This window comes from Prunus persica, chromosome G6, assembly GCF_000346465.2.
Source record: "Prunus persica cultivar Lovell chromosome G6, Prunus_persica_NCBIv2, whole genome shotgun sequence".
Taxonomy (NCBI): Eukaryota; Viridiplantae; Streptophyta; class Magnoliopsida; order Rosales; family Rosaceae; genus Prunus; species Prunus persica.
This window is the reverse complement of record NC_034014.1, coordinates 14,364,524-14,391,033: the sequence shown is the minus strand read 5'-3', so window position 1 is coordinate 14,391,033 and position 26,510 is coordinate 14,364,524. Positions and strand designations below refer to the sequence as shown.

The window sequence follows — 26,510 nt, the reverse complement described above, 5'->3', positions numbered from 1 at the left end:
GAAATTCAGAAATTCAGAACTCATACCGCATGGAACCAATTTTTTGAAATGCTGCAGAGGAATAAAATAAAAGATCAAAGAGGAAGACAAAGTCACAGTGAGATCATTTTGGATAGCTTGCATGGCATGCCTTTCTTCTTGCCTTGGCATTTGTTGCTGCTGAAGCACAACAGATGCAGTCAAAATATAAGCCGAGGCTCTTCTTTAACACCAACCACCAACACCACATGGCTGACACGTTCTGGTCTATATGCCTTTGGATTTTACAGGCAAGGCAATGGCTATGCTGTTGGGATATTTCTTGCTGGAATTCCCCAAAAGACAGTCGTGTGGACTGCGAATCGAGATGATCCACCAGTCTCCAACAATGCCACCTTGCTGTTCACAGGTGACGGCCTTGCCTTGCCAACAGCAGAAGGCCAAAATTACTTGGTAAAATCTTCTGGCTCTTCTTCTTATGCTTCCATGCTCGATTCCGGTAATTTCGTGCTGTACAACTCTGGTCGGGAAATAGTATGGCAGAGCTTTCATCATCCAACCGACACCCTTTTGCCTGGTCAACGCCTTTTATCAGGAAACGAACTTTTCTCTGCGAATTCAGAAGCTGATCACTCAACGGGGATTTTCCGTCTCAAAATGCAAAATGATGGAAACCTTGTTCAGTACCCTGTAGCAGCGGCGGACACCAGTATTTATGCTTTTTATTCATCTCTCACTGTTGGCCAGGGAGAGAATGTGACACTTAATTTTGGTGCTGATGGCCATCTCTACTTGCTCAACAGGAATGGTACGAATATTCGGAATATAACAGATGGAGGTCTTCCTACTGATGAAGGAAAACTTTACATGATTCGAAAAAGAATGCAATTTGGTCAGTTGAGTGGGAGTCTTCCAAGGATAAGTGTGTTCCTAAAGGCCTATGCGGATTGAATAGCTATTGTGTCTTAATTGATCTAGAGCCTGACTGTAGATGTCTTCCAAGATTCGAATCTGTCAACCAGGGAAATCAGACATCCGGGTGCGAGAGAAACTTTGTTGCGGATGCGTGCAAAAACAGGAATGAGAATTTCACTGACACCATGGAAGAGCTGGAAAGCACAACATGGGAAGATATTTCGTATATGAGTTTGAGATTATCCGACAAAGACGATTGCATACAAGGCTGTCTGGCGGATTGCGACTGTGAAGCTGTGTTTTTTGACGGTACAAACTGCAGAAAGAGGAGGCTTCCTTTGAGATTTGGTAGAAGAGACAAAGGAACTTCAGAGAGAGCTTTCATCAAGGTAGGTGTACCTACAAAACCAGACACGGATCCTAGAATTGTTCAACCAGGAAGCAAGAAAAAAGGTAGAACTGACATCCTCATTATTGGTCTTTCATTTACTGCTTTGATCCATTTTGTTGTTGATTTCCGGGATTGTGTTGTGGGCATATATAAGAATGAGCGATGTGAATGGTGACTGTGAACTGAATGAGAGTGTGGCTCCACGACGATACGCTTATGAAGAGCAAGAAAAGATGACTAATAATTTCAAGGAAGAGCTTGGTAGAGGAGCCTCATCAATAGTTTATAAAGGGCTGATTTTGGTAGCCAAAAGCCAGTTGCTGTCAAAAGTTACTAGAGAAAGTTGCAGCTGAAGGGGAAACAGAATTTCAGACTGAGATCAGAGTTATTGGGAAAACCCATCACAAGAATCTAGTCCGCTTACTTGGGTATTGCCTTGACGGAGCTAAAAAGCTTTTGGTGTATGAGTACATGAGCAACGGCTCACTTGCAGATGTGCTCTTCACCCGTGAAAGGCAAAGTGTAACGAGAATAAATTTCAGGCACATTTACATAAGTATATATATACATGTCTACAATGAATATTGAAGAATTATCTCTTCACATTTGTGTTACTATGTGCAGCACATAAGTGGATATGGATCGGCACGGCTATTGGCGCTGCTCTATTGGTAATGGTGCTTTGCATCTCGAGCTATCTACTAAGGAGGAAACTATTTTCAGGTAGACTCTTTAAACATCTATGAAGGCTTTGGAAATTGTAAATTTTAATTTTCTTACAACATTAATCTAAACAGGGGAGACCAACCCGATGTCTGAGAATGAAATGCTTGAATGGATGGAATCTGATAGATCCACTGGCGACGTCAAGGGGCTTCAAAATGATGGAAAGATGGGAAATAATTTGACAATATTTAGCTACGCATCTGTCGTGGCTGCCACAACTAACTTCTCGGAAGAAAACAAGCTCGGACAGGGGGGCTTTGGACCTGTTTATAAGGTAATTAAGGTTTTAAATAAAAATGAGTGTCGTTGTATTAATAACTGAAAAATATAAACCTGATTAGTTGGTGCTATATTATGGATTATTAATGAAGGGCAAACTTGTGACGGGGCGAGAAATTGCTGTGAAGAGGCTTTCAAGATGTTCAGGGCAAGGAACTTCGGAGTTTAAGAATGAATTGATACTCATATCTGAACTCCAACATACAAACCTCGTTCAGCTTTTTGGCTTCTGCATTCATGGGGAAGAGAGGATGTTAATCTATGCCTACATGCCAAACAAAAGTTTGGACCACTTTTTATTCGGTCGGCAATTAAGATTCTCGATCACTTTAATCTTAGTTACTTGATTTCTTCTATTCGAATAATCTGACATTTCCAGCTATTTTCATGGATATATTTGGACAGATTCAACCAGAGCGACGCTACTAGATTGGACGAAGCGGTTCAACATAATTGAAGGAATCGCTCAAGGACTGCTTTACTTGCATAAATACTCAAGAATGAGAGTAATTCACAGAGATTTAAAAGCTAGTAACATACTACTTGATGAATATATGAAGCCCAAAATTTCTGATTTTGGTTTGGCGAGAATTTTTACACATAATGAACTTGAAGCAAGTACCAATAGGATTGTTGGAACATAGTAAGTAGATCATACATTATAAATTATTATGCCTTTCACCACTTTGACATTGCTAAACCTGTACTTACAAACATATACTAAATATATTTGGTTTTTATATGATACAGTGGTTACATGTCTCCCGAGTACGTTATGGAGGGGATTTTTTCGATAAAATCTGACGTCTATAGTTTCGGGGTGTTAGTGCTTGAAATCATTAGTGGTAGGAGAAATAGTAGCTTCTACATTGCTGATCACGTGCTCAATATAGTAGGATATGTATGTCTTACAAATCAAATTTACGATTACATTTTCCTTTCTGAGTTGTGAACAACTTAATTAAATGAGTGCTATATTTTTTCAGGCATGGGAGTTATGGAAAGAAGGCAGGGGGCTAGAGCTAATGGATCCAACACTAAAGGATTCATGTACTGAAGATCAATTGTTAAGATGCTTCCAAGTTGTTCTGTTATGCGTGGAAGAAAATGCAGCTGATCGGCCCTCCATGTCTGACGTCGTATCTATGTTGTACTGAAACATTCATCACAATAAGAAATGTTATTGTGTCTGATATAAGTATAAGTAGAAGGGAGTTGCAAATTCTATCAGTAAATGGCTTGTCTAATACCACAGTTGCTGGACGATAGAGGATTCGTCTATTAGCTAAACGATATCTTCGGGCCATAATTACAATGGTACCTTCATTTTTGAACATTGCTTGGCTTGTGGAAAGATTGGAATATGGAAAAAAGAAAAAGAAAAAAACTTTGACTACTTGTTTGTAAATGCATATTTTAATACCCTTGTACCACAGCGAGTACATTACATTATATGAATTATGAGTTGTGTTCATACTTGTATTTCTTGCCCTTGTAACAGATGTTCTATCTTTTCCTTTGTCTCGTAAACAAGCATGAATGCAGTGCCCTTAGCCTCTTATTTCTATAATATTTCGAAACTTAAGTTTCCTCCTAAAATGATAAAATCTAGGTTTTGCATTGTCATTCCTTTTGAAAAAAACTTAAAAATCGGGCACGTTTGCTCATCATCAGTCTATTCTGGATATTCCCTCGGTAATACTGATCCAGAAAGTCTCTCCTAACTTTTCGTGATTGTACTTTTTCTCAACAGGTAAGGCACATTCTTACGTTCCCCACCTTAGTTAATATAAATTTAGTACAGTGGATCTGTTCTTATTGGTCCTCTTTAGCTCCATTTTATTTTGGAAAAAAAAATATAGTTGAACTGGTGTGAAAAAACGATAACATTCTTCTTGTACAAGAATTGTGTGGAAACCACATAGTCTAGATTGTTTTAATCTAAATGTTGAGGCATGTTTGTAGTCTGGTCATACTGCTACTGATTTGTTATTCGTAACGACTCAAGGATTTATTTATTTATTTATTATTTATATTTATTTTGGGGTAACAAGAGTGGACTCAAGGAACGTTTGAGTAGCAGGTTCCATTAGTATAACCTATGCGATGGTTTTGGAACTAGAAGCCATCGGTACGAAGGAAGGACTTCTACAGGCTAAACTAATCAATAGCCATCTTGAATGAGATTGTAAAGTTTCTTTTGTGATGATGCCTTAGCTGATCTTCTTCCGTGAAAATTACGTGGTAGGGTATTAGAGAACAATTCCAAAGTGCCTCGTCCGTCTGCATCATCTTCATAAAATCTAGGGTTTTCTGCAGTTTTGCCCCTTAACTATTTTCATATTGTCAATTTAGTTTCTTAATAAGCTTTTCGGTAAATTAAGAACTCCAACTATTTTAAAATCACCGATTGAGGGCCTACAGTCAGATTCTTAAGAACACCGTCCACTTTTCTGTTAGATTAAGGCCAAATTCGTAATTTTGCTGAAAATTAAGATTAATCCAAATTAGAAGTGGTGTTATGCGACGACGTCGAGGGCTAGGGCTAAGTTGTGTCGAAGAGAAGCTAAGAAAGGAAGAGGTCGTGGCTGCTTTATGGTTGCTCTCGAATCCTAAAGCAATGGAGATTCCGGATCTAATCCTTTCTTGGCTTGCCTAATCCCAACACAAAGGTTAACAATGGAGGAAAAATGGATTTTCTTTATGCTGGCTTGCGAAAGATGCTGGCTTTTCTTGATTTTCAAACCCAGCAGCCTCCATAGACCCATCATCCAAAGCATAAGGCTCGTTTTCAATTGGGTTTAGCCTAATCTTGAGACCTCGTCAGTTTTTGGGTTCTCCATGAATAGGATAGAAGCCACCGAATTCGGGGAGTGGAGTGGAGAGATTTGGGCAGCTGGGTCTGGTATGTTGAAATGTAAGTGGTGAGGTGATAGAAATGTAATTAGGCCTATTAAGCTAAATGGTTTATTCACTTAGTCACTGAAATTAATAAGTGTTAGGCATTAGTAATGTAAAGTTGTGATAGCCACGTGTAATGGTCCTAGAGAGCAGTTTTGGATGTAAGGCTGTGATTCTCAGTGATGTAAGAGAATTCAGCTATTCTCTCTTACGGTTACATAGCTCACACTGAGCTTGCTCATTTGGTAAGAGAGCATGAAATAGAAAATACAAACACGATTTGATTCTCTCTGTATTCTCTCTGCTCTCCTCACTATTCTTCACAAAACTCTAACATGGTATCAGAGCCAGGTTGGATCGTTTAGATCTGGACGTAATCTATGAAGGGTGGGGGAGATGGAAGAGGAAGGAGGGGAAGGGGAGGAAGAGAGGGAAGACGGAAGGGGAAGGATGGGGGAGGGAAGGGGGAGGTCGAGGTTGATTGATTTTATTTATTTTTTGAAAAATTTAAATGTTTAATTTTAGGTAGGTAAGGTTTTTTAAAAAAAATTTTAAAATTTTTTAAAATGACAAATTTACCCTTAATTTTGATGAAATTTTGGATGGAATTTGAAAAAATTGGCGATTTAAAACAATTGGAGTCCTTAATTTATCGAAAGATTTGTTAAGGAGTTAAATTAACAATATACAAATAGTTCAAGGTGCAAAACTGTAAAAAATCCTAAAATCAAAGAAGAAAAATGCACCTGAAGAAAACGACTTGACTAGTTTTCCTTACATCTGATTGGAAAAGTCTACAAAGTCAAGTTCACAAATTCTGGGACAAATTTAGGAGAAAGTTAAACAATCTGACGATAAAGTTAATAAACAATTTGAACAAAAAATTTAATGGAAAATTTGGTGCATCTTTTGGACACGTAAGTGATGTCAATTTGCTGACTTAATTATAAAATTAATTATTCAGATCATAATATGAAATCAATTTGCTGACGATAAAGTTCTGAAAATTCATGTTAACAATGAAATCTCAGTCTCTGTCTAGGTATTACATCACTTTCGACAGAGAGAGAAGAAACACAGAGAGAGATTACATGGACTGGGACTTATTGTATCTCTCCTTTGAATCTTCTTATGGTACGAATTCATTTACACCACAGAGAGAGAAGAAACACGTACGAATTAATTTACACCATCCACCTTAAATTAAACAGAAATTCAGAATTAGAACTTCATACTGCATTGGAACCAATTTTCTGGAGTGCTGCAGAAGGAAAAAAAAAAAGAACAAAGAGGAAGAAAAGTCACAGTGAGATCATTTTTCGATGGCTTGCATGGCATGCCTTCTTCTTGCCTTGGCATTTGTTGCTGCTGAAGCACAACAGATGCAGTCAAATATAAGCCGAGGCTCTTCTTTAACACCAACCACCAACACCACATGGCTGTCACGTTCTGGTCTATATGCCTTTGGATTTTACAGGCAAGGCAATGGCTATGCTGTTGGGATATTTCTTGCTGGAATTCCCCAAAAGACAGTCGTGTGGACTGCGAATCGAGATGATCCACCAGTCTCCAACAATGCCACCTTGCTCTTCACAGGTGACGGCCTTGCCTTGCCAACAGCAGAAGGCCAAAATTACTTGGTAAAATCTTCTGGCTCTTCTTCTTATGCTTCCATGCTCGATTCCGGTAATTTCGTGCTGTACAACTCTGGTCGGGAAATAGTATGGCAGAGCTTTCATCATCCAACCGACACCCTTTTGCCTGGTCAACGCCTTTTATCAGGAAACGAACTTTTCTCTGCGAATTCAGAAGCTGATCACTCAACGGGGATTTTCCGTCTCAAAATGCAAAATGATGGAAACCTTGTTCAGTACCCTGTAGATACCCCGGACACCAGTGTTTATGCTTTTTATTCATCTCTCACTGTTGGCCAGGGAGAGAATGTGACACTTAATTTTGGTGCTGATGGCCATCTCTACTTGCTTAACAGGAATGGTACGAATATTCGAAATATAACAGATGGAGGTCTTCCTACTGATGAAGGAAAACTTTATCTTATGAGAATTGATGTAGGTGGGATATTTCGTTTGTATTCACATGATTTGAAAAAGAATGCAATTTGGTCAGTTGAGTGGGAGTCTTCCGAGGATAAGTGTGTTCCTAAAGGCCTATGCGGATTGAATAGCTATTGTGTCTTAATTGATCTAGAGCCTGACTGTAAATGTCTTCCGAGATTCAAATCTGTCAACCAGGGAAATCAGACATCCGGGTGCGAGAGAAATTTTGTTGCGGATGCATGCATAAACAGGACTGAGAATTTCACTTACACCATGGAAGAGCTGGAAAGCACATGGGAAGATGATTCGTATATGAGTTTGAGATTATCAGACAAAGACGATTGCATACAAGGCTGTCTGGAGGATTGTGACTGTGATGCTGTGTTTTTTGACGGTACAAACTGCAGAAAGCAAAGGCTTCCTTTGAGATATGGTAGAAGAGTCAATGGAACTTCACTCAGAGCTCTCATCAAGGAAGGTGTACCTACAAAACCAGATACAGATCCTAGAATTGTTCAACCAGGAAGCAAGAAAAAAGGTAGAACTGACATCCTCATTATTGGCCTTTCATTTACTGCTTTGATCCATTTTGTTGTTGATTTCCGTGATTGTGTTGTGGAAACACAATGTCTGGGCATATATAAGAATGAGCGATGTGAATTGAATGGTGACTGTGAATTGAATGAGATTGTGGCTCCACGACGATATGCTTATGAAGACCTAGAAAAGATGACTAATAATTTCAAGGAAGAGCTTGGTAGAGGAGCCTCGTCAATAGTTTATAAAGGGCTGATTTTGGGTAGCCAAAAGCCAGTTGCTGTCAAAAGAAAAGACTAGAGAAAGTTGCAGCTGAAGTGAAAACAGAATTTCAGACTGAGATCAGAGTTATTGGGAAAACCCATCACAAGAATCTAGTCCGTTTACTTGGATATTGCCTTGACGGAGCTATAAAGCTTTTGGTGTATGAGTACATGAGCAACGGCTCACTTGCAGATGTGCTCTTCACCCGTGAAAGGCAAAGTGTAACGAGAATAAATTTCAGGCACATTTACATAAGTATATATATACATGTCTACAATGAATATGGAAGAATTATCTCTTCACATTTGTGTTACTATGTGCAGCACATAAGTGGATATGGATTGGCACGGCTATTGGCTCTGCTCTATTGGTAATGGTGCTTTGCATCTCGAGCTATCTACTAAGGAGGAAACTATTTTCAGGTAGACTCTTTAAACATCTATGAAGGCTTTGGAAATAGTAAATTTTAATTTTCAAGTAGACTCTTTAAACATTAATCTAAACAGGGGAGACCAACCCGATGGTTGAGAATGAATTGCTTGAATGGATGGAATCTGATAGATCCACTGGCGATGTCAACGGGCTTCAAAATGATGGAAAGCTGGGAAATAATTTGACAGTATTTCGCTACGCATCTGTCGTGGCTGCCACAACCAACTTCTCGGAAGAAAACAAGCTCGGACAGGGGGGCTTTGGACCTGTTTATAAGGTAATTAAGGTTTTAAATAAAAATGAGTGTCTTTGTATTAATAACTGAAAAATATAAACCTGATTAGTTGGTGCTATATTATGGATTATTAATGAAGGGCAAACTTGTGACGGGGCGAGAAATTGCTGTGAAGAGGCTTTCAAGATGTTCAGGGCAAGGAACTTCGGAGTTTAAGAATGAATTGATACTCATATCTGAACTCCAACATACAAACCTCGTTCAGCTTTTTGGCTTCTGCATTCATGGGGAAGAGAGGATGTTAATCTATGCCTACATGCCAAACAAAAGTTTGGACTATTTTTTATTCGGTCGGCAATTAAGATTCTCGATCACTTTAATCTTAGTTACTTGATTTCTTCTATTCGAATAATCTGACATTTCCAGCTATTTTCATGTATATATTTGGACAGATTCAACCAGAGCGACGCTACTAGATTGGACGAAGCGGTTCAACATAATTGAAGGAATCGCTCAAGGACTGCTTTACTTGCATAAATACTCAAGAATGAGAGTAATTCACAGAGATTTAAAAGCTAGTAACATACTACTTGATGAATATATGAAGCCCAAAATTTCTGATTTTGGTTTGGCGAGAATTTTTACACATAATGAACTTGAAGCAAGTACCAATAGGATTGTTGGAACATAGTAAGTAGATCATACATTATAAATTATTATGCCTTTCACCACTTTGACATTGCTAAACCTGTACTTACAAACATATACTAAATATATTTGGTTTTTATATGATACAGTGGTTACATGTCTCCCGAGTACGCTATGGAGGGGATTTTTTCGATAAAATCTGACGTCTATAGTTTCGGGGTGTTAATGCTTGAAATCATTAGTGGTAGGAGAAATAGTAGCTTCTACATTGCTGATCACGTGCTCAATATAGTAGGATATGTATGTCTTACAAATCAAATTTACGATTAACATTTTCTTTTTTGAGTTGTGAACATATATATCATGAATCTTTCAACAACTTAATTAAATGAGTGCTATATTTTTTCAGGCATGGGAGTTATGGAAAGAAGGCAGGGGGCTAGAGCTAATGGATCCAACACTAAAGGATTCATGTACTGAAGATCAATTGTTAAGATGCTTCCAAGTTGGTCTGTTATGCGTGGAAGAAAATGCAGCTGATCGGCCCTCCATGTCTGACGTCGTATCTATGTTGACCACTGAAACAATTTCATTGCCATTACCTACAAGGCCAGCATTCATCACAATAAGAAATGTTATTGTGTCTGATATAAGTATAAGTAGAAGGGAGTTGCAAATTCTATCAGTAAATGGCTTGTCTAATACCACAGTTGCTGGACGATAGAGGATTCGTCTATTAGCTAAACGATATCTTCGGGCCATAATTACAATGGTACCTTCATTTTTGAACATTGCTTGGCTTTTGTATATGTTGTATCCTGTGAAAAAGTAGGTTTCCTTATGGATTATAGTTTTTTAATTGGCATTATTGCGTATAGATTCACTAGGTATTTGATATATGACGTTTAATTGAGTTTTTATCATTTATAGCCGGAACTTAATTAACCACTCAGCACAACCACAATGATAGTTTGGTGAACACTTGTATTGTGGGTGTGCTGAGTGATTTGACGAGTGACCCTATATATGTCAATATTGGACCCCCAAAATTATGTGGAAAGATTGGAATATGGAAAAAAGAAAAAGAAAAAAAAGACCCTTAATTATTTTCATGTTTTAGACCCCAAAACTATCACTAACTAAATGGATTAATTAGACATAACTATGAATACAGAAAATAAGAAATGCATAGATAGGATAAAGAGAGGAGAAGAACTAGATGATTGCAGCAAGGAAGTTCCCAGGACAGCTCCAAGCTCCCTTGATAGCTCCAAGCTCCCTTCTCTCTTTGCGGTCAATCTGAATGTGTGTATGAGAGTAATGGATGAAGTGAGTGTGTGTGTCTGCTGTAAGATCCCACAGCAACCAACGGAGAGGGGGTGATGTGCCTTATATGTGCACACCCGCATCCATCTAGCACGAGGCCTTTTGGGAGCTCACTGGCTTCGGAGTCATAGGAACTCCGAAGTTAAGCGAGTTGGAAGCCAGAGCAATCTCAGGATGGGTGACCCACTGGGAAGTTGCTCGTGAGCTCCCAGAAACAAAACCGTGCGGGCAGTGAGGGGGGCCCAAAGCGGACAATATCGTGCTACGGCGGAGCCGATCCCGGGATGTGACAATTTGGTATCAGAGCCACTCTGCCGTGTGGTGCGAGTGTGCCGACGAGGACGTCGGGCCCTTAAGGGAGGTGGATTGTAAGATCCCACATCAACCAACAGAGACGGGGTGATGTGCCTTATATGTGCACACCCGCATCCATCTAGCACGAGGCCTTTTGGGAGCTCACTGGCTTCGGAGTCGTAGGAACTCCGAAGTTAAGCGAGTTGGAAGCCAGAGCAATCCCAGGATGGGTGACCCACTGGAAAGTTGCTCGTGAGCTCCCAGAAACAAAACCGTGCGGGCAAAGAGGGGGGCCCAAAGCAGACAATATCGTGCTACGGCGGAGCCGATCCCGGGGTGTGACATCTGCTCTCCCCTTGAATGAGTGTGCAGCTCTCTATTTATAGAGTGCAATTTCGTCCTCCCCTTTGGCTGGTGAAGCGCACCTCTCTTAGCTGCTCCCAAACTGCTCTAGCTGCCCATACTTGCCAACTGCTCCAGCTGACATATACATGCTTTGGTATGGTTTCTTTATGGAAAGCTTGACTTTTGTTCATCTTTCTGAGCTTCTGAGCTGATTTGACTCCCATGCATGGCTGCCCATGTGTAGCACATGGCTCTAGGGATGTAGCCACATTAAATGTGATGGCAGCCAACATGACATTTCTGTGAACTTGGTTCAGTCTTTGACGTGTTGAGGGGTCCAAATTTATCCAATTGGGCTGAAATTTGGATATGTTATAATAGACAACCATTGGAACAAGTTCTATCAAGGATGTCTCCTTATCCGACTTGTGTAAGTTGCTGAAATGGGGCCTGCAAGATGACCTACGAAACTGGACTGACAAGGAGTGTGGCTCAAATTGGTTTTGTCTTTAAGCTCATATTCCTCTTGTGCCACTCAGCCCTTAACATGCATGAATTGTATCAAATGTCATCCCCTTGCTGTCTTAACCTACAAAACACACAAACATAGGTAAGAGACTCAAAATAAAGAGAAGCTAAACAAAATTACTCAGCAAAGAAGGCATGCAAATGTGTGAAATTATGACCTTATCACATAATGTTGTGGGAGGAGTCATTTGATGATTTTTAAGTACAATCCAATTGCCAAAACTAGGCAATACATCAACCTCTCCATTAGCGAACGAACTTCGTACGAACATGAATAGTCCAATTTCTAAGACCAATCGATATCGAATTGAGCCCAAAACTTGGAGAACATCATAATATGGTGGGAGGAGTCATGCGGTGAGTTTTTTGTGAAATCCAATGGCTAAAACTATGCAATACACCAACCACTCCATTTCAGAACGAACTTCGTACCAGCCTGAATTGTCCAATTTCATGGACCAATCGATATCGCATTGAGTCCAAAACTTGGGAAACATCATAATATAATGGGAGGAGTCATTTGGTGGGTTTTCAGTGAAATCCAATCTCCAGAACTATGTAATACACCAACCACTCCATTTCAAAACAAACTTCGTACGAACCTGAATTGTCCAATTTCATGGACCAATCGATACAGGATTGAGTCCAAAACTTGGGGAACATAATAATGTTGTGGGAGGAGTCATTTGGTGAGTTTTGATTGAAATCCTATTGCCAAAACTATGCAATACTCCAACCACTCCATTAGCGAAGGGAAAGGGTTCAACTTCTTCCCGTATGGTCAGTGCAAGTGCAACCTTAATTATTAGGGTTTAGAAGAGAAAAAAGGGGAACTAATGTCTTTAAAATTCTTTCTTGACCATGAAATTGAATGCGCCAGGATAAATGGAAAAGCCATACCACCACCAGACTTGGACTAGATGGTTTAGAGGAGAAGAAAAATGCATACAAGGATGTGCCAGGAGAGAGAAAATTATAAACATGTAAGAGAATAAATTTTTCCTAATCCAGAAGGATGTAACAGAGCACGCTCCATTAAAGCTGTGTTCAATGTTTGCAGGATAGCCCCAACCCAATGACATATATCGTTGTTAGCATGATCCTGCTGGAAGAAGTCTTATGTGAATTTTTTACGGCTATTTTTTTTTTCTTCAAGAAACTAAAGATTAACCATCTCAGGGTGATTTTAGTTTAGACATGCTCTGGTGGGTTAGAAAGTTCTTCTCCTTCAGCTTTTGAGTTAGAGAAGATAACGAGAGAGAGGAGAGAGAAAGTCCGATTTTAGGGGAGACTAATTTATTTTCTAGAAAAAAGTCGAACAAAAGACAAAAATAACATTAATTATATTTTATAAGTCGATAATTTGAATCGTTGATAGTAGGTGAATCTGATGATGTCAAAAGTGTGTTGTATTGTGTGTGAAAATGTGCGTCCTCTTAAGTCCTTAGAAATAATTTTACAAAAGGATAATTTTATCTTTAAAATTTTGAAAATAAAGTGGGTAGGAAAATATGACAGGTGGGTGGAAATAACAGCTCTCATGTTTAATTAACCCACTAATAATTTACAGCAAAATTTTCATCCTTAATTTGAAGTTGTAACTTGTACCCTTTGCTCATTCATGGCTAGTGTGCTAGCAATCCAAACTTAATTGCCTTGCTTGTAGATACATCAGGATGCAAGCGATACACTGAAACCATGTCACTCTTAATTCCTCAAGTTTCTTTCCTGCAAAGAGATAGACCCTTCGTAGAGAATTTTGATCTTTACCAATTAGAATTTCGTCTGGACAGACCTTTCGCTGTGAATCTGATCTTTCCTGACAAAGTGACAACAGGAGAACTTTCCTGCAAATGTCGCAGGGACAGACCTTTGGCAAATTTTATCTTTTCCAAGAAATGTCACATGGTCGCTCTTAATTCCTCATGTTTTATGTTTTGCACCCCCCAGGTTCTAGATGTCCAAAGTCGAGACCACCACATCGAGGCATCATCATTGTCCGCTTCGTAGGAATGTTCTACTATCACTCTCTATCTTTATTCTTTCTCAAGTTGTAAATTAGTTCCTCTGGTCGCTTGTTTGAGTTTGGGTAAAGGGCGTGAGGCCCATTTACTTAATTTTAGCTGTTGTGTGTGCCATTACCTTGTGAATGTTGGAAATTGTGGTTATTTATGTACTTTTTCGTAGGTAGTGAAATTTAGGAATTGTTCCTATTATAGGGGAGACTCTACCGAAATTTTGGTAGAAGTCGGACTGTTTATCCGTTTAAATTAGGGTTACAGGACTTTTAATAAACTGGGTTCGGCATCAGGTAGATGTCGGACTGGAAGCAGGGTTCGTCAAGGGTTCCAAGGGGGAATTCGGGTCGATTCTTGTCACATGAGTTCTTAACAATTGATATTAGACTCTAGAATGGCAGTTTTGGTGGTTAAAGGAATTTGACAAATGTCAAAACCCCATTTGTATTTAGGAGGAGCTACTCCATAATTTTAAAGAGTTAAGCCATGCTCGTGTTGGGCCAATTAATAATGGGCAGGAGATTAGTGTTGATTGATTAGTAGTTGGCAGATGACCAGTTTTCTCTAGAAATTTTCACATTTCTCACATTTTCACTTACACTTGGTTTCTCAATTTTCTATGATGCATGAACCTAATGATTTCTATGAGTTCATATTATGTACCGTTTCATGTTCCAACAGAAAGACTTGTTTGAAATCTGATGGTCCAACCAAGAAAGGCATGGGAGTGTTTGAGGGAATAGAAAAGGAAGGCTTTATAGTCCATGGTAATAAGTTATGTAATTTGAAGTCTAAATGGCATATAAAATTATATAGGAAGACTTGTCGGAAAAGAATATGCATATGGTCATAAAATGAAAAGGAGAAGAATTACTTTGGAGCATGGGGTGGGTGGGTGTTACGAAGACTGGGGGAAGACTTGTCAATCAATCAAGAAAGACTAGAAGAGACTAAAATAAAGGAGATTTGCGTGTCACAGGTGGTGTCCCTCATGTAATTGGTATTCACTAAAGAATATCACATTTAAGAAGAAAATAATCAATGAGAAGCTTTAAGTCACACTCTACTATTCTTTCAAAAAAATTATTGTTACCGCCTATGAAGCATGGATACTAAGGTTTGATACACGGCATATACGTGGATATTTGGGGCATATACTTAGGTACGTACAATATGTGGGCGAAGGGGGTATGCAAGGGAAATGACTAGGTATGTGAGTGATACAAACAAAATACAGAGAGGGGTTAATTTTGCAACTTTTCTTGAACCACAAAACTCATCACTGCCCAAGTACACCCCAAGTTATTTGACCAAAAAAAAAAAAAAAAAAAAATTTAGATCCCAAGCTAATGCAGCGCTACTTGACTATATCAGCTCGGTTGGTCCTGTTTCTTTTTGGCTTATCCCTTTTCAACCTTTTTTGTTTTTTGTTTTATATATGGAATGCCAAATTAAAGTTTTGTTGGGGAAGTGATGTTTTGTTTGTATCTTTTTGGTTGAGATTGTCGTTGCTTTAACCAACCTTTGATTGTGAAGTGATTTGGTCCTGCAAAGGAGAGAAATATTGAGCCAAACTAGAGAAAAGGAGAGAGCATAAAATGTCTATTCCTGGACCACTTCATACCACCCGTCCATCCTATCTACACCGCAGTTAGCTAGTAAGAAAGAATAGCTTTGATAGATTATTTTGTCAAACACTGATTTGCATTTTGGGTAGATTATATACTTCAGCTGGTATTGTTTCTAGAGATATTTTTGTTATCATTTTTCAGTTACTCGTCTATGACTATAACTACATTCAATTACATTCTAAAGTCTTGCACACACATATACATGAAAATATACTTCGGTACCCATCATTTGTTTATAAGTTGGCAAGATAAGGTGGCACAGTAGCTTTGTGGCAGGGTTGGCAAAGGATTTGTGACAGAACAGATTCTTGAGAAAGTTCGAAGGGAAGATTAATTTCACTTTAAATGATGGGTACAGAATGAGGCCTATACTTTTGAAGGTCTAATTTGTATTATTATGAGTGAAATGTAGCATAGTTTTCTAATAATTTTCTTAGAAAGAATATAAAGTTTCATATTGGGCATTCTAAGCCGTGCATCTTACTTAGAAATCCTAAGGCCTCTACACCCATTGCCAAATGGTTTTGAGTTGCATGCACCAAATTTATCAATTTTGTTTTGAGGTCTTAACCCCTCAGTTTATTTGGTCTGCTCAACCATTAATGTTTATGCTTGGAAACTTCAAATTCTCATTCTTCCCAAATTACAGGTTTTAGGGGTAAAAAGAAGGCAGGTTTCTATTGGTTCTGGCTCCAAATCAAGAGACAAGGTTGTTATTGTGGAGGAGATGACTCTACAAAGTGTTTTTGACATCCTGGACAAAGCTTCGAAGTCCACATAATAGAGTGAGAGATGAATTTGATCCTTGAATGAGACGTGAAGCTTCATTGTACTGTAGCAGCTAACCGAGTCACTTGTGTTTATTGGAAATTGTCTTGTTGATGTTCCAGGTATTTCAAAACTGGCATTGTTTGCGCTGTCTACACACAAATGGCTACTTGTTTGTAAATGCATCTTTTAATACACTTATACCACAGCGAGTACATTACATTGTATGAATTATGAGTTGTGTTCATACTTATTTCTTGCCCTTGTAACAGATGTTCTATCTTTTCCTTCGTCTCATAAACAACCATGAATGCAGTGCCCTTAGCCTCTTATTTCTATAATATTTGGAAACTTAAGTTTCCTCCTGAAATGATAAAATCTAGGTTTTGCATCGTCATTCCTTCTGAAAAAACTTAAAAATCAGGCACATTTGCTCATCATCAGTCTATTCTGGGTCTTCCCACGGTAATACTGATCCAGAAAATCTATCCTAACTTTTCGTGATTTTTCTTTTTTCTCAACTGGTAAGGCACATTCTTACGTTCCCCACCTTAGTTAATATAAATTTAGTACATTGGATTTGTTCTTATTGGTCCTCTTTAGCTCCCTTTTATTTTGGAAAAAAAAGTTGAACTGGTGTGAAAAAACGATAACATTCTTCTTGTACAAGAATTGTATGGAAACAACCTAGTCTAGATTGTTTTAATCTAAATGTTGAGGCATGTCTGTATTCTGGTCATGCTGCTACTGATTTGTTATTCGTAACGACTCAAGGATTTTTTTTATATTTATATATATATATATATAATTTTTTTTTGGGTAACAAGAGTGGACTCAAGGAATGTTTGAGTAGCAGGTTCCGTTAGTATAATGTATGCGATGGTTGAACTAGAAGCCATCGGTACGAAGCAAGGAATTTTACAGGTTAGACTGGTCAATAGCCATGTTGAATGAGATTGTAAAGTTTCTTTTGTGATGATTCCTTAGCTGATCTTCTTCCATGAAAATTACGTGGTATGGTATTAGAGAACAATTCCAAAGTGCCTCGTCCGTCTGCATCATCTTCATAAAATCAAGGGTTTTCTGCAATTTTGCCCCTTAACTATTTTCATATTGTCAATTTAGTTTCTTAATAAGCTTTTAAGTAAATTAAGAACTCCAACTATTTTAAACTCACCAATTGAGGGCCTACAGTCAGATTCTTAAGAATGCCATCCACTTTTTTGTTAGATTAAGGCCAAATTCGTAATTTTGGTGAAAATTAAGATTAATCCAAATTAGAAGTGGTGTTATCCGAGGACGTCAAGGGCTGGGGTTGTGTTGTGTCGAAGAGAGGCTAAGAAAAAGGAAGTAAATTTAGGTTTTAGCTACAAAAAAAATTTTCGCTTTTGGAAAAAGTCAAAAGCAATGGAGATTCTGAATCTAATCCTTTATTAGCTTGCCTAATCCCAACACAAAGGTTAACAATGGAGGAAAAATGGATTTTCTTTATGTTGGCTTGCAAAAGATGCTGGATTTTCTTGATTTTCAAACCCAGCTGCTTCCATAGACCCATCATCCAAATCATAAGGCTCGTTTTCAACTGGGTTTAGTCTAATCTTGAGACCTCGTTGGTTTTTGGGTTCTCCATGAATTGGTTAGAAGCCACCGAATTCGGGGAGTGGAGTGGAGAGATTTGGGCTGCTGGGTCTGGTATTGGGAGCAGGAGAAGGGGAGGGTGGGGGAGATGGAAGAGGAAGGAGGGGAAGTGGAGGGTATGGTAGACGGAAGGGGAGAGAGGGGTAGACGGAAGGGGAATGAGGGGAAGGGGAGGAAGAGAGGGGAGACGGAAGGGGAAGGATAGGGGAGGGGAAGGGGAGGTTGAGGTTGAGTTGATTTTTTTTTAATTTTAAATGTTAAATATTTCTTTTCTTTAAATTTTAAATGCTAATTTTAAAAAAAAAATTAAATGTTTAATTTTAGGTAGGTAAGGTTTTTATTTTTTATTTTTTAATTGTTTTTAAATGGCGATTTTACCCTTAAAAAATTGATGATAAGCCCTCAATTGGTGATTTTAAAACAATTAGAGTCCTTGATTTATCGAAAAATTTGTTAAGGAGTTAAATTGACAACATACAAATAGTTGAGGAGCAAGATCGTAAAAAACCCTAAAATCAAGGAAGAAAAATGCACTTGAAGGGTTTGATTTGGACCGATTCATTGCATGTAAATAAGAAAACGACTTGACTAGTTTTCAAATTCTGGGACCTACTGTTAGGGACAAATTTAGAAGAAAGTTAACAATCCGACTATAAAGAAAATTAGGTGCATCTTTTGGACACCTAATTTCTTGTCTTTCCTTTTCCACAATTTCTTTTCTAGGACTTAAGCTCTTGCTTCCATACACCTTTATTTTCATAGGACTTTTATTTCTTATCATTTTATGAACTTTGATAGATTCATATTTTGCATATATAATCTACCTTTATTTGCATTGTTTTCATGTGAAATTGGTTAGTTTAATGTGCTTGGTGGAGATTTTGTAGGAAATCATACTTAGCAAGGCTTTGGAGCAAAAACTATAATTTTGGAAGCTTAAGGGATCAAAATGGGTGGAATTATCATCTCAACAAAATCTCAAGAAGTCACTCTGTCATTTCATCAAACAACTGGAGTGCATCTGTGCAAGTGTGCAAGTGTCAATTTATATCCACAACTGATCTCAGTGACCAGCGCCAGAAAGATTGAGTTAGAGAAGCTTACCATCACATCACTGCCTTTCTCATGAAGAAGAACCCATCGTGAATTGCTGAAATGGTGGTTGCATCATTTGAGCAATTGCAAGAGATGCTAGATGACAAAATAATGAAATGGTCTGAAAGGAAAGAAAGCAACATGAATGAATTGCACTATTGCCAACATAAAAGGCTGGCTTAACAATTGTGAAACAATTGTTGGTTACCTTTTTTTTTGTTGAGCCACCACCGTCAGCTACTTTTGGAGCAAAGCATGGGTATTGGCTGAACACTTGATATACTTTCCTATTTTTCCCTTAAAACCCCAAAGCCAATTCCCTCTATCTTTTGAAGCCGCATGTTACTCTTCCTTTTGAGAATAGGTATTGTTTTTTTAATACATTCCTATTTTTCCTTTCCTTCCTAAATAAATATTATCTTCCTTATTTTTGGAGGAGTCCTTTGGCCTATAAATACAAAGCTTTAACCTAGTAGCCAGATCATCTTTTTTTCCACCATCGTCTTCTCTACCATATTTTTCCACCAACTTTCAGTCAACCAGAGAAATATCAGAGAGAGCCAAGAATTTGCTGCTGCTTTATTTGAGGAGCTTTTAAAGGTGTTCCTGTGAAGATTTTGAAGATCAAGTCCATCGGCCAAATTGGTTTTATGACAATAATTCTCTGGTTTATATTTTCTTCTGTCATGAACTAATTTCCATCGCTAGGGCTACGATGTAGCCTAACCTTGAATACTTAATTTCTATCGTTATATTAATTTCTGCTTATTATCTCATGTTGAGTATTTGTTACTGTTCTTAATGATTTAAATATCTAGCTAATATTTAATTGATGATCCAAGCGGAGACCGAGAGGAGATGTTTGGTGTTTGCTTCTTGTAACAAATACCATGACTTGAATGAGTGCCCGAGAGGGACTAACATGACTCATGCAGTTTTCTTGTAGGTTCTCATAGAACTTAATGGGTTCTTAGTTTTCTAAATCCGTTGCTCGAGAGAGAATGAGTTGTTAATTGAGAATACTTTTGGTTGAGCCCGAGAGGGGATATCGAATGAATTAGGAGAAACCAACTGTCAACATGGATAATAATTAGGGTTAATTGGCTATAAGAATTAAGTAGAATTGGTTATGGTGAAGTCGGATGCTCTAGTGTCTCATCATCTTAATTTTCTATCGTTAATTAAATTGTTATTTTTCATAATTGTTTTAGTTTTTTTAAAATTAATCAATTTTCTTAATCAACTGTTCAAATAGACTTATGCATTAATCATAATTGGTAGTTAATAGGAAATTACAGTCTTCGTGGGAACGACACTCTACTTATTTCTATATTACTTGTACAGATTGTGCGCTTGCAAAAATTTCACAACACGCCACCAGTGGAAGATGAATAAAAAGCATAAATACTGGTGTCCGCCGCTGCTACAGGGTACTGAACAAGGTTTCCATCATTTTGCATTTTGAGACGGAAAATCCCCGTTGAGTGATCAGCTTCTGAATTCGCAGAGAAAAGTTCGTTTCCTGATAAAAGGCATTGACCAGGCAAAAGGGTGTCGGTTGGATGATCAAAGCTCTGCCATACTATTTCCCGACCAGAGTTGTACAGCACGAAATTACCGGAATCGAGCATGGAAGCATAAGAAGAAGAGCCAGAAGATTTTACCAAGTAATTTTGGCCTTCTGCTGTTGGCAAGGCAAGGCCGTCACCAGTGAAGAGCAAGGTGGCATTGTTGGAGACTGGTGGTTCATCTCGATTCGCAGTCCACACGACTGTCTTTTGGGAAATTCCAGCAAGAAATATCCCAACAGCATAGCCATTGCCTTGCCTGTAAAATCCAAAGGCATATAGACCAGAACGTGACAGCCATGTGGTGTTGGTGGTTGGTGTTAAAGAAGAGCCTCGGCTTATATTTGACTGCATCTGTTGTGCTTCAGCAGCAACAAATGTCAAGGCAAGAAGAAGGCATGCCATGCAAGCCATCGAAAAATGATCTCACTGTGACTTGTCTTCCTCTTTGTTCTTTTTTTTTTTCCTTCTGCAGCACTCCAGAAAATCGGTTCCAATGCAGTATGAAGTTCTAATTCTGAATTTCTGTTTAATTTAAGGTGGATGGTGTAAATGAATTCGTACGTGTTTCTTCTCTCTCTGTGGTGTAAATGAATTCGTACCATAAGAAGATTCAAAGGAGAGATACAATAAGTCCCAGTCCATGTAATCTCTCTCTGTGTTTCTTCTCTCTCTGTCGAAAGTGATGTAATACCTAGACAGAGACTGAGATTTCGTTGTTAACATGAATTTTCAGAACTTTATCGTCAGCAAATTGATTTCATATTATGATCTGAAGAATTAATTTTATAATTAAGTCAGCAAATTGACATCAGTTACGTGTCCAAAAGATGCACCAAATTTTCCATTAAATTTTTTGTTCAAATTGTTTATCTATATATATAAAGCAAAAGGCAAAGAATGGTGAAACATTCAAAATACCAGAAAATGCCCTTGGTTAATGCAAACATTAAGAATTGAAATTATTAATTAAATGAGGATAATATGATAAATTCACAATTTTTCGTATTAAAAAAATTAAAATTAAAAGAAAATTCAGATAATGGGTCATATTTTTATGGAACACAAATATCCATTATCTTTTTTAATTTTAAAATAAATTTAAATTTTTTTTAAAAAAAACCTCTCGCATGCGCGGAAGCACGTGCAGAGAGGCTAGTTAACTTTATCGTCAGATTGTTTAACTTTCTCCTAAATTTGTCCCAGAATTTGTGAACTTGACTTTGTAGACTTTTCCAATCAGATGTAAGGAAAACTAGTCAAGTCGTTTTCTTCAGGTGCATTTTTCTTCTTTGATTTTAGGATTTTTTACAGTTTTGCACCTTGAACTATTTGTATATTGTTAATTTAACTCCTTAACAAATTTTTCGATAAATTAAGGACTCCAATTGTTTTAAATCGCCAATTTTTTCAAATTCCATCCAAAATTTCATCAAAATTAAGGGTAAATTTGTCATTTTAAAAAATTTTAAAAATTTTTTAAAAAAACCTTACCTACCTAAAATTAAACATTTAAATTTTTCAAAAAATAAATAAAATCAATCAACCTCGACCTCCCCCTTCCCTCCCCCATCCTTCCCCTTCCGTCTCCCCTCTCTTCCTCCCCTTCCCTTCCTTCCTCTTCCATCTCCCCCACCCTCCACCTTTGATCTCTCTGTCCCCACCCTCCCTTTCCCCTGCTCCCAAGTTAGAGTTTTGTGAAGAATAGTGAGGAGAGCAGAGAGAATACTGAGAGAATCAAATCGTGTGTGTATTTTCTATTTCATGCTCTCTTACCAAATGAGCAAGCTCAGTGTGAGCTATGTAACCGTAGAGAGAATCGCTGAATTCTCTTACATCACTTAGAATCACAGCCTTACATCCAAAACTGCTCTCTAGGAGCATTACACGTGGCTATCACAACTTTACAGTACTAATGCCTAACACTTGTCAATTTCAGTGACTAAGTGAATACACCATTTAGCTTAATAGGCCTAATTACATTTCTATCAGCTCACCACTTACATTTCAACACTCCCCTTTAAGTTGTGAGCTGATTTTACACCAAGCATTTCTCTGAGATAGCATAAACGATCCTTAGCCAAAGCCTTTGTAAAAATATCTGCTAACTGCTAATTTGTAGGGCAATAAATCAAGTCCACAGTTCCTTCTTGCAAAGCATCTTTAATAAAATGATACCTCCGATCAATATGCTTGGTTTTTTGATGAAACACTGAGTTCTTTGTAATGGCAATAGCTGAAATGTTGTCACATTGCGGAGGTGTAGCTTCCGTTTGAAGTTCTCCAAAGTTTTCTAGGACAAATCTCAACCAAATAGCTTGTGTTGTTGCTTCAGAGGCACTAATGTATTCTGCTTCTGCAGTAGAGAGTGCAACATAGTTTTGCTTGACTGAAGCCCAAGCAAACACTCCACTGCCAAAACAAAAGGCATATCCAGAAGTGCTCTTGCTATTATCCACTGAACCACTCCAATCGCTGTCACAATTGCCAAATAGAACTGCCTCTTTTCCATTCTCATACTCCAGACCATAATCTAGAGTTCCTTTTACATATCTAAGAACACGTTTTGTTGTTCCAAGATGTTTGCTAGTGGGACAATGCATGAATTTTCAAGCAAACTAGCTGCAAACATAATGTCAAGTCTAGTGGCTGTGAGATACAGCAGACTTCTCTTCACTTGCCAAGCCACTCCCATCATCCTTACTTAGTTTCTCTGAGGTGACTAGTGGAATAGATACTGGCTTACACTCATTCAAGCCAAATATGCTTAACAGAGTTGTTGCATATTTCTTTTGATGAATGAATATGCTAGTTGGTGTTTGAATTACTCCCATTCCCAAGAAGTGATGCAAAAGTCCAAGATCAGTCATTTCATATTTTTCCTTCATGTCCTTCTTGAATTCTTTTAACATTTCTTGATCATTTCCAGTGTAGACTATATCATCTACATAAATAGACACTATCAAGATGCTTGCTTCACCTCTAGTCTTGATATAAAGAGTAGCCTCACTTTGACTCTTTGTGAAACCACACTCAGCAAAATAACCATCAATTTCACTATACCAAGCTCTTGGCACCTGTTTCAAACCATATAGAGCTTTGTGCAGCGTGTAAACCTAGCTTTCACTCCCCTTCACCACAAATCCCTCTGGCTGATCTACATACACTTCTTCTTCTAAGATACCATTTAGAAAAGCTGACTTAACATCTAATTGATACAGCTACCAACTCTTCTGTGCTGCTAGTGCAATCAGAGTTCGGATTGTGTCTAATCTAGCCACTGGTGCAAATGTTTCATTGTAGTCTACCCTTGGTTTCTGAGAGTATCCTTTAGCCACTAGTCTCGCCTTATTCTTCTGCACTGAACCATCCAGATTTATCTTAGTTTTAAACACCCATTTAACTCCAATCACTAATTTATCCATTGCTCTGTCAACAAGTTCCCATGTAGCATTCTTTTCTATCATGTTCAACCCAATTTCCTCCATTTCAATGGAGTATGATCAAAATTCTGAGTGTCTTCCATTCTGCTGCTTGTTTTGCTTGATTCTTCATGGGAGACTGAGTTTCTAGATATGAAACTAGAATTCTGATTTCCTACGGGTGTTTCAAACGATTCTGCTTGAGAATTCCTAGGCTGCACTTCATAGTTCACCATAACCACAGAGTTTTCAGTCACTTCCTTCCAATTCCAGGTTGCTCCTTCATCAAATACAACATCTCTTGACAGTAGCAGTTTTCTAGTGACAGGATCAAACACTCTATACCCTTCTCACATGTTGCATATCCAACAAATACTCCCCTTGTGCTTTTGGCATCCAATTTATGTCTACCTTCATCTGGTTTATGCACAGAACACACACTGCCAAACACTTTCAAATGAGCAACACCTGGTTTTCTTGTACTATAAGTGTCAAAAGGAGTCTTGTCTCTAAGAGCCTTAGTAGGACATCTGTTCAAAATATACACTGCAGTGTGTTTAGCTTCTGCCCATAAGTAATAGGGCAACTCCTTGTCATGTAGCATAGCCTTAGACATCTCTACCACTATCCTATTCTTTCTCTCTACCACTCCATTATGTTGGGGTGTGTAAGCCATGGAGAACTATCTTTGAATTCCTGCATCTTCACATAGTTTATTGAATTCACTAGATGTGAACTCACCCCCTTTATCACTTCTTAAACATTTCTTTTGAAAACCACACTACAACTCTACCATAGACTTGAATTTTCGAAAACAGCTTAGTGCATCAGATTTGTATCTCAAAAAATAGACCCAAGTCATCCTTGTATAATCATCTATGAGCAGCATAAAGTATTTATTACCTGTTAAAGACTCATTTTGCATTGGTCCACACAAGTCCATGTGTATTAGCTCAAGTGGTGTTACTTGCTCTCCATGCTTGATCCTTTGGAAACCACTCTCTGTGTTGCTTTCCCAGTTGACAGCCTCCACACACTTCATTTACATCCTCCAATTGTGGCAAACCATGTACCATCTCTTTCTCCTTAAGCAGATGTACTCCTGTCAGATGCAAATGTCCTATCCTTCTATGCCAAAACCAGGTAGAATTAGATACACTGGCCCTCAGGGCAACATAGTCATTTGAGGATAATGACAATGGATAACACCTATTCTTCCTCATTGCCACCTTCATGATGAGATTCTCCAGTGAAGAACCATCATAGATACTGCACATGTTGCTTCCAAAAACCAAATGATAACCATGTTCATCCATTTGGCCTACACTCAACAGATTTTCTTTCAAACCAGGCAAATACATGACTTCTCTGATATACTTTGTACCAGGGTTTGTGTCAAATACTAAGGTACCTATACCAGCTATACTTACAATCTCCCCTGATGGCATTTGCACCTTTCTTGTTACACTAGTATTTATGTCAATTAACAGCTTCTTGTTCCCAATCATATGGTTAATGCAACCACTGTCTACATACCACTCCCCATTTGCACTCTTATCTGAAATTGCACAGGTTGCATAAAACAAATCTCCTCTTACTTCTACTTGGCTTGCATTATTTGCTTTCTGGACTCCTTTGTTTGCAGTACAGTCCCTAGCCCAATGTCCAAAATCTATCACACTTATAGCACTTAGATTGACCCTTATATCGACATTCTCCAAAATGAAATTTAGAGCATACTTTGCATTGAGGCTTCACTTCATCTTGATGCACATATTGTGATCCATTTGAGCTCTGTGCAGCTCCAACTTGTTGTGGCTTAAGTCTAGACTCCCATGGTTTGTTGTTAGGCTTCCAATTGTTCTTAGACTTAGTAGAACCAATTTGTGTACTATTCTTGTTCTGCCCTTTTGTATTGACTAAGAAAGAGCCAAATGCCTTCTCAGCTGTGTCCACACAATGCATGTCAAAACGTTGCTCTTGGCTCTTCAGTATTGCAATAACCTCCTGCAATTCAATAGTTTCCAAACTCTTTGTATTTTCAATCACCAAGCAGATGAGGTCATACACTTTATTAAGGCTGATTAACACCTTTTGAACCAACCTCTCGTTTGATAACACTTCTCCAAACGTTTTCATTTTATTTATCAATTCATTTAATCGAGTAAGATATGTAGATAGTTGTTCACCTTCACGCATTCTCGTATACTCAAATTCTCGTATAAGATTCTGAAGTTTTACAGATCTGACCTGATCACCACCGTGGTACTCATTGTAGAGTAGATTCCATGCCATTTTAGCTGATTCGGCCTTGGCAATCTACGAAAAGATCTGGTCAGAAACTGCGTTTTGTATAATGCCCAGAGCCTTCACGTCCTTCATGAGCATAACAATCATCTCTGCATCAGCTTCTTCTTCCGACGAATCTTCACCCTTCTTTGTCTTCTTCGAATCAGGGGTTGGAATCCCCTTTTCTACCAGACTCCATAGCCCAAGAGATTTGAAGATTGTTA

The 26,510-nt window shown here is 38.2% G+C and overlaps 3 protein-coding genes and 1 pseudogene across 3 annotated transcripts; 3 read left to right on the top strand and 1 right to left on the bottom strand.

Annotated features, from left to right (window-relative positions):
• Positions 49–930, top strand: LOC109949643 (G-type lectin S-receptor-like serine/threonine-protein kinase LECRK3). The gene has a single exon (XM_020565728.1). The coding sequence runs from the start codon at positions 49–51 to the stop codon at positions 928–930; it is 882 nt and encodes a 293-aa protein (XP_020421317.1).
• LOC18774733 (G-type lectin S-receptor-like serine/threonine-protein kinase At1g67520) lies at positions 1,007–3,758 on the top strand. Its single transcript, XM_020565197.1, has 7 exons — positions 1,007–1,347; positions 1,910–2,008; positions 2,083–2,285; positions 2,383–2,593; positions 2,696–2,933; positions 3,041–3,191; positions 3,277–3,758. Exons 1-7 carry the CDS (start codon positions 1,080–1,082, stop codon positions 3,445–3,447), a joined length of 1,341 nt encoding a protein of 446 aa, XP_020420786.1. The 5' UTR covers positions 1,007–1,079; the 3' UTR covers positions 3,448–3,758.
• LOC18773283 lies at positions 6,247–10,486 on the top strand (annotated as a pseudogene).
• LOC109949642 lies at positions 24,951–26,292 on the bottom strand. Its single transcript, XM_020565727.1, has 2 exons — positions 25,698–26,292; positions 24,951–25,555 (listed from the first exon to the last, which is right to left on the bottom strand). The coding sequence occupies exons 1-2, from the start codon at positions 26,290–26,292 to the stop codon at positions 24,951–24,953; spliced, it is 1,200 nt and encodes a 399-aa protein (XP_020421316.1).

Bases quoted from the DNA above. Each gene is read 5' to 3' on its own strand.
- LOC109949643 (XM_020565728.1), top strand. From the start codon at position 49: ATGCTGCAGAGGAATAAAATAAAAGATCAAAGAGGAAGACAAAGTCAC.
- LOC18774733 (XM_020565197.1), top strand. From the start codon at position 1,080: ATGGAAGAGCTGGAAAGCACAACATGGGAAGATATTTCGTATATGAGT. The intron at 1,348-1,909 runs GTAGAACTGACA...TACTATGTGCAG, and splicing joins ACCAGGAAGCAAGAAAAAAG to CACATAAGTGGATATGGATC. The intron at 2,286-2,382 runs GTAATTAAGGTT...TTATTAATGAAG, and splicing joins GCTTTGGACCTGTTTATAAG to GGCAAACTTGTGACGGGGCG.
- LOC109949642 (XM_020565727.1), bottom strand. From the start codon at position 26,292: ATGGCATGGAATCTACTCTACAATGAGTACCACGGTGGTGATCAGGTC. The intron at 25,556-25,697 runs GTCAATCTAAGT...GTGCAATTTCAG, and splicing joins TGGAGAATGTCGATATAAGG to ATAAGAGTGCAAATGGGGAG.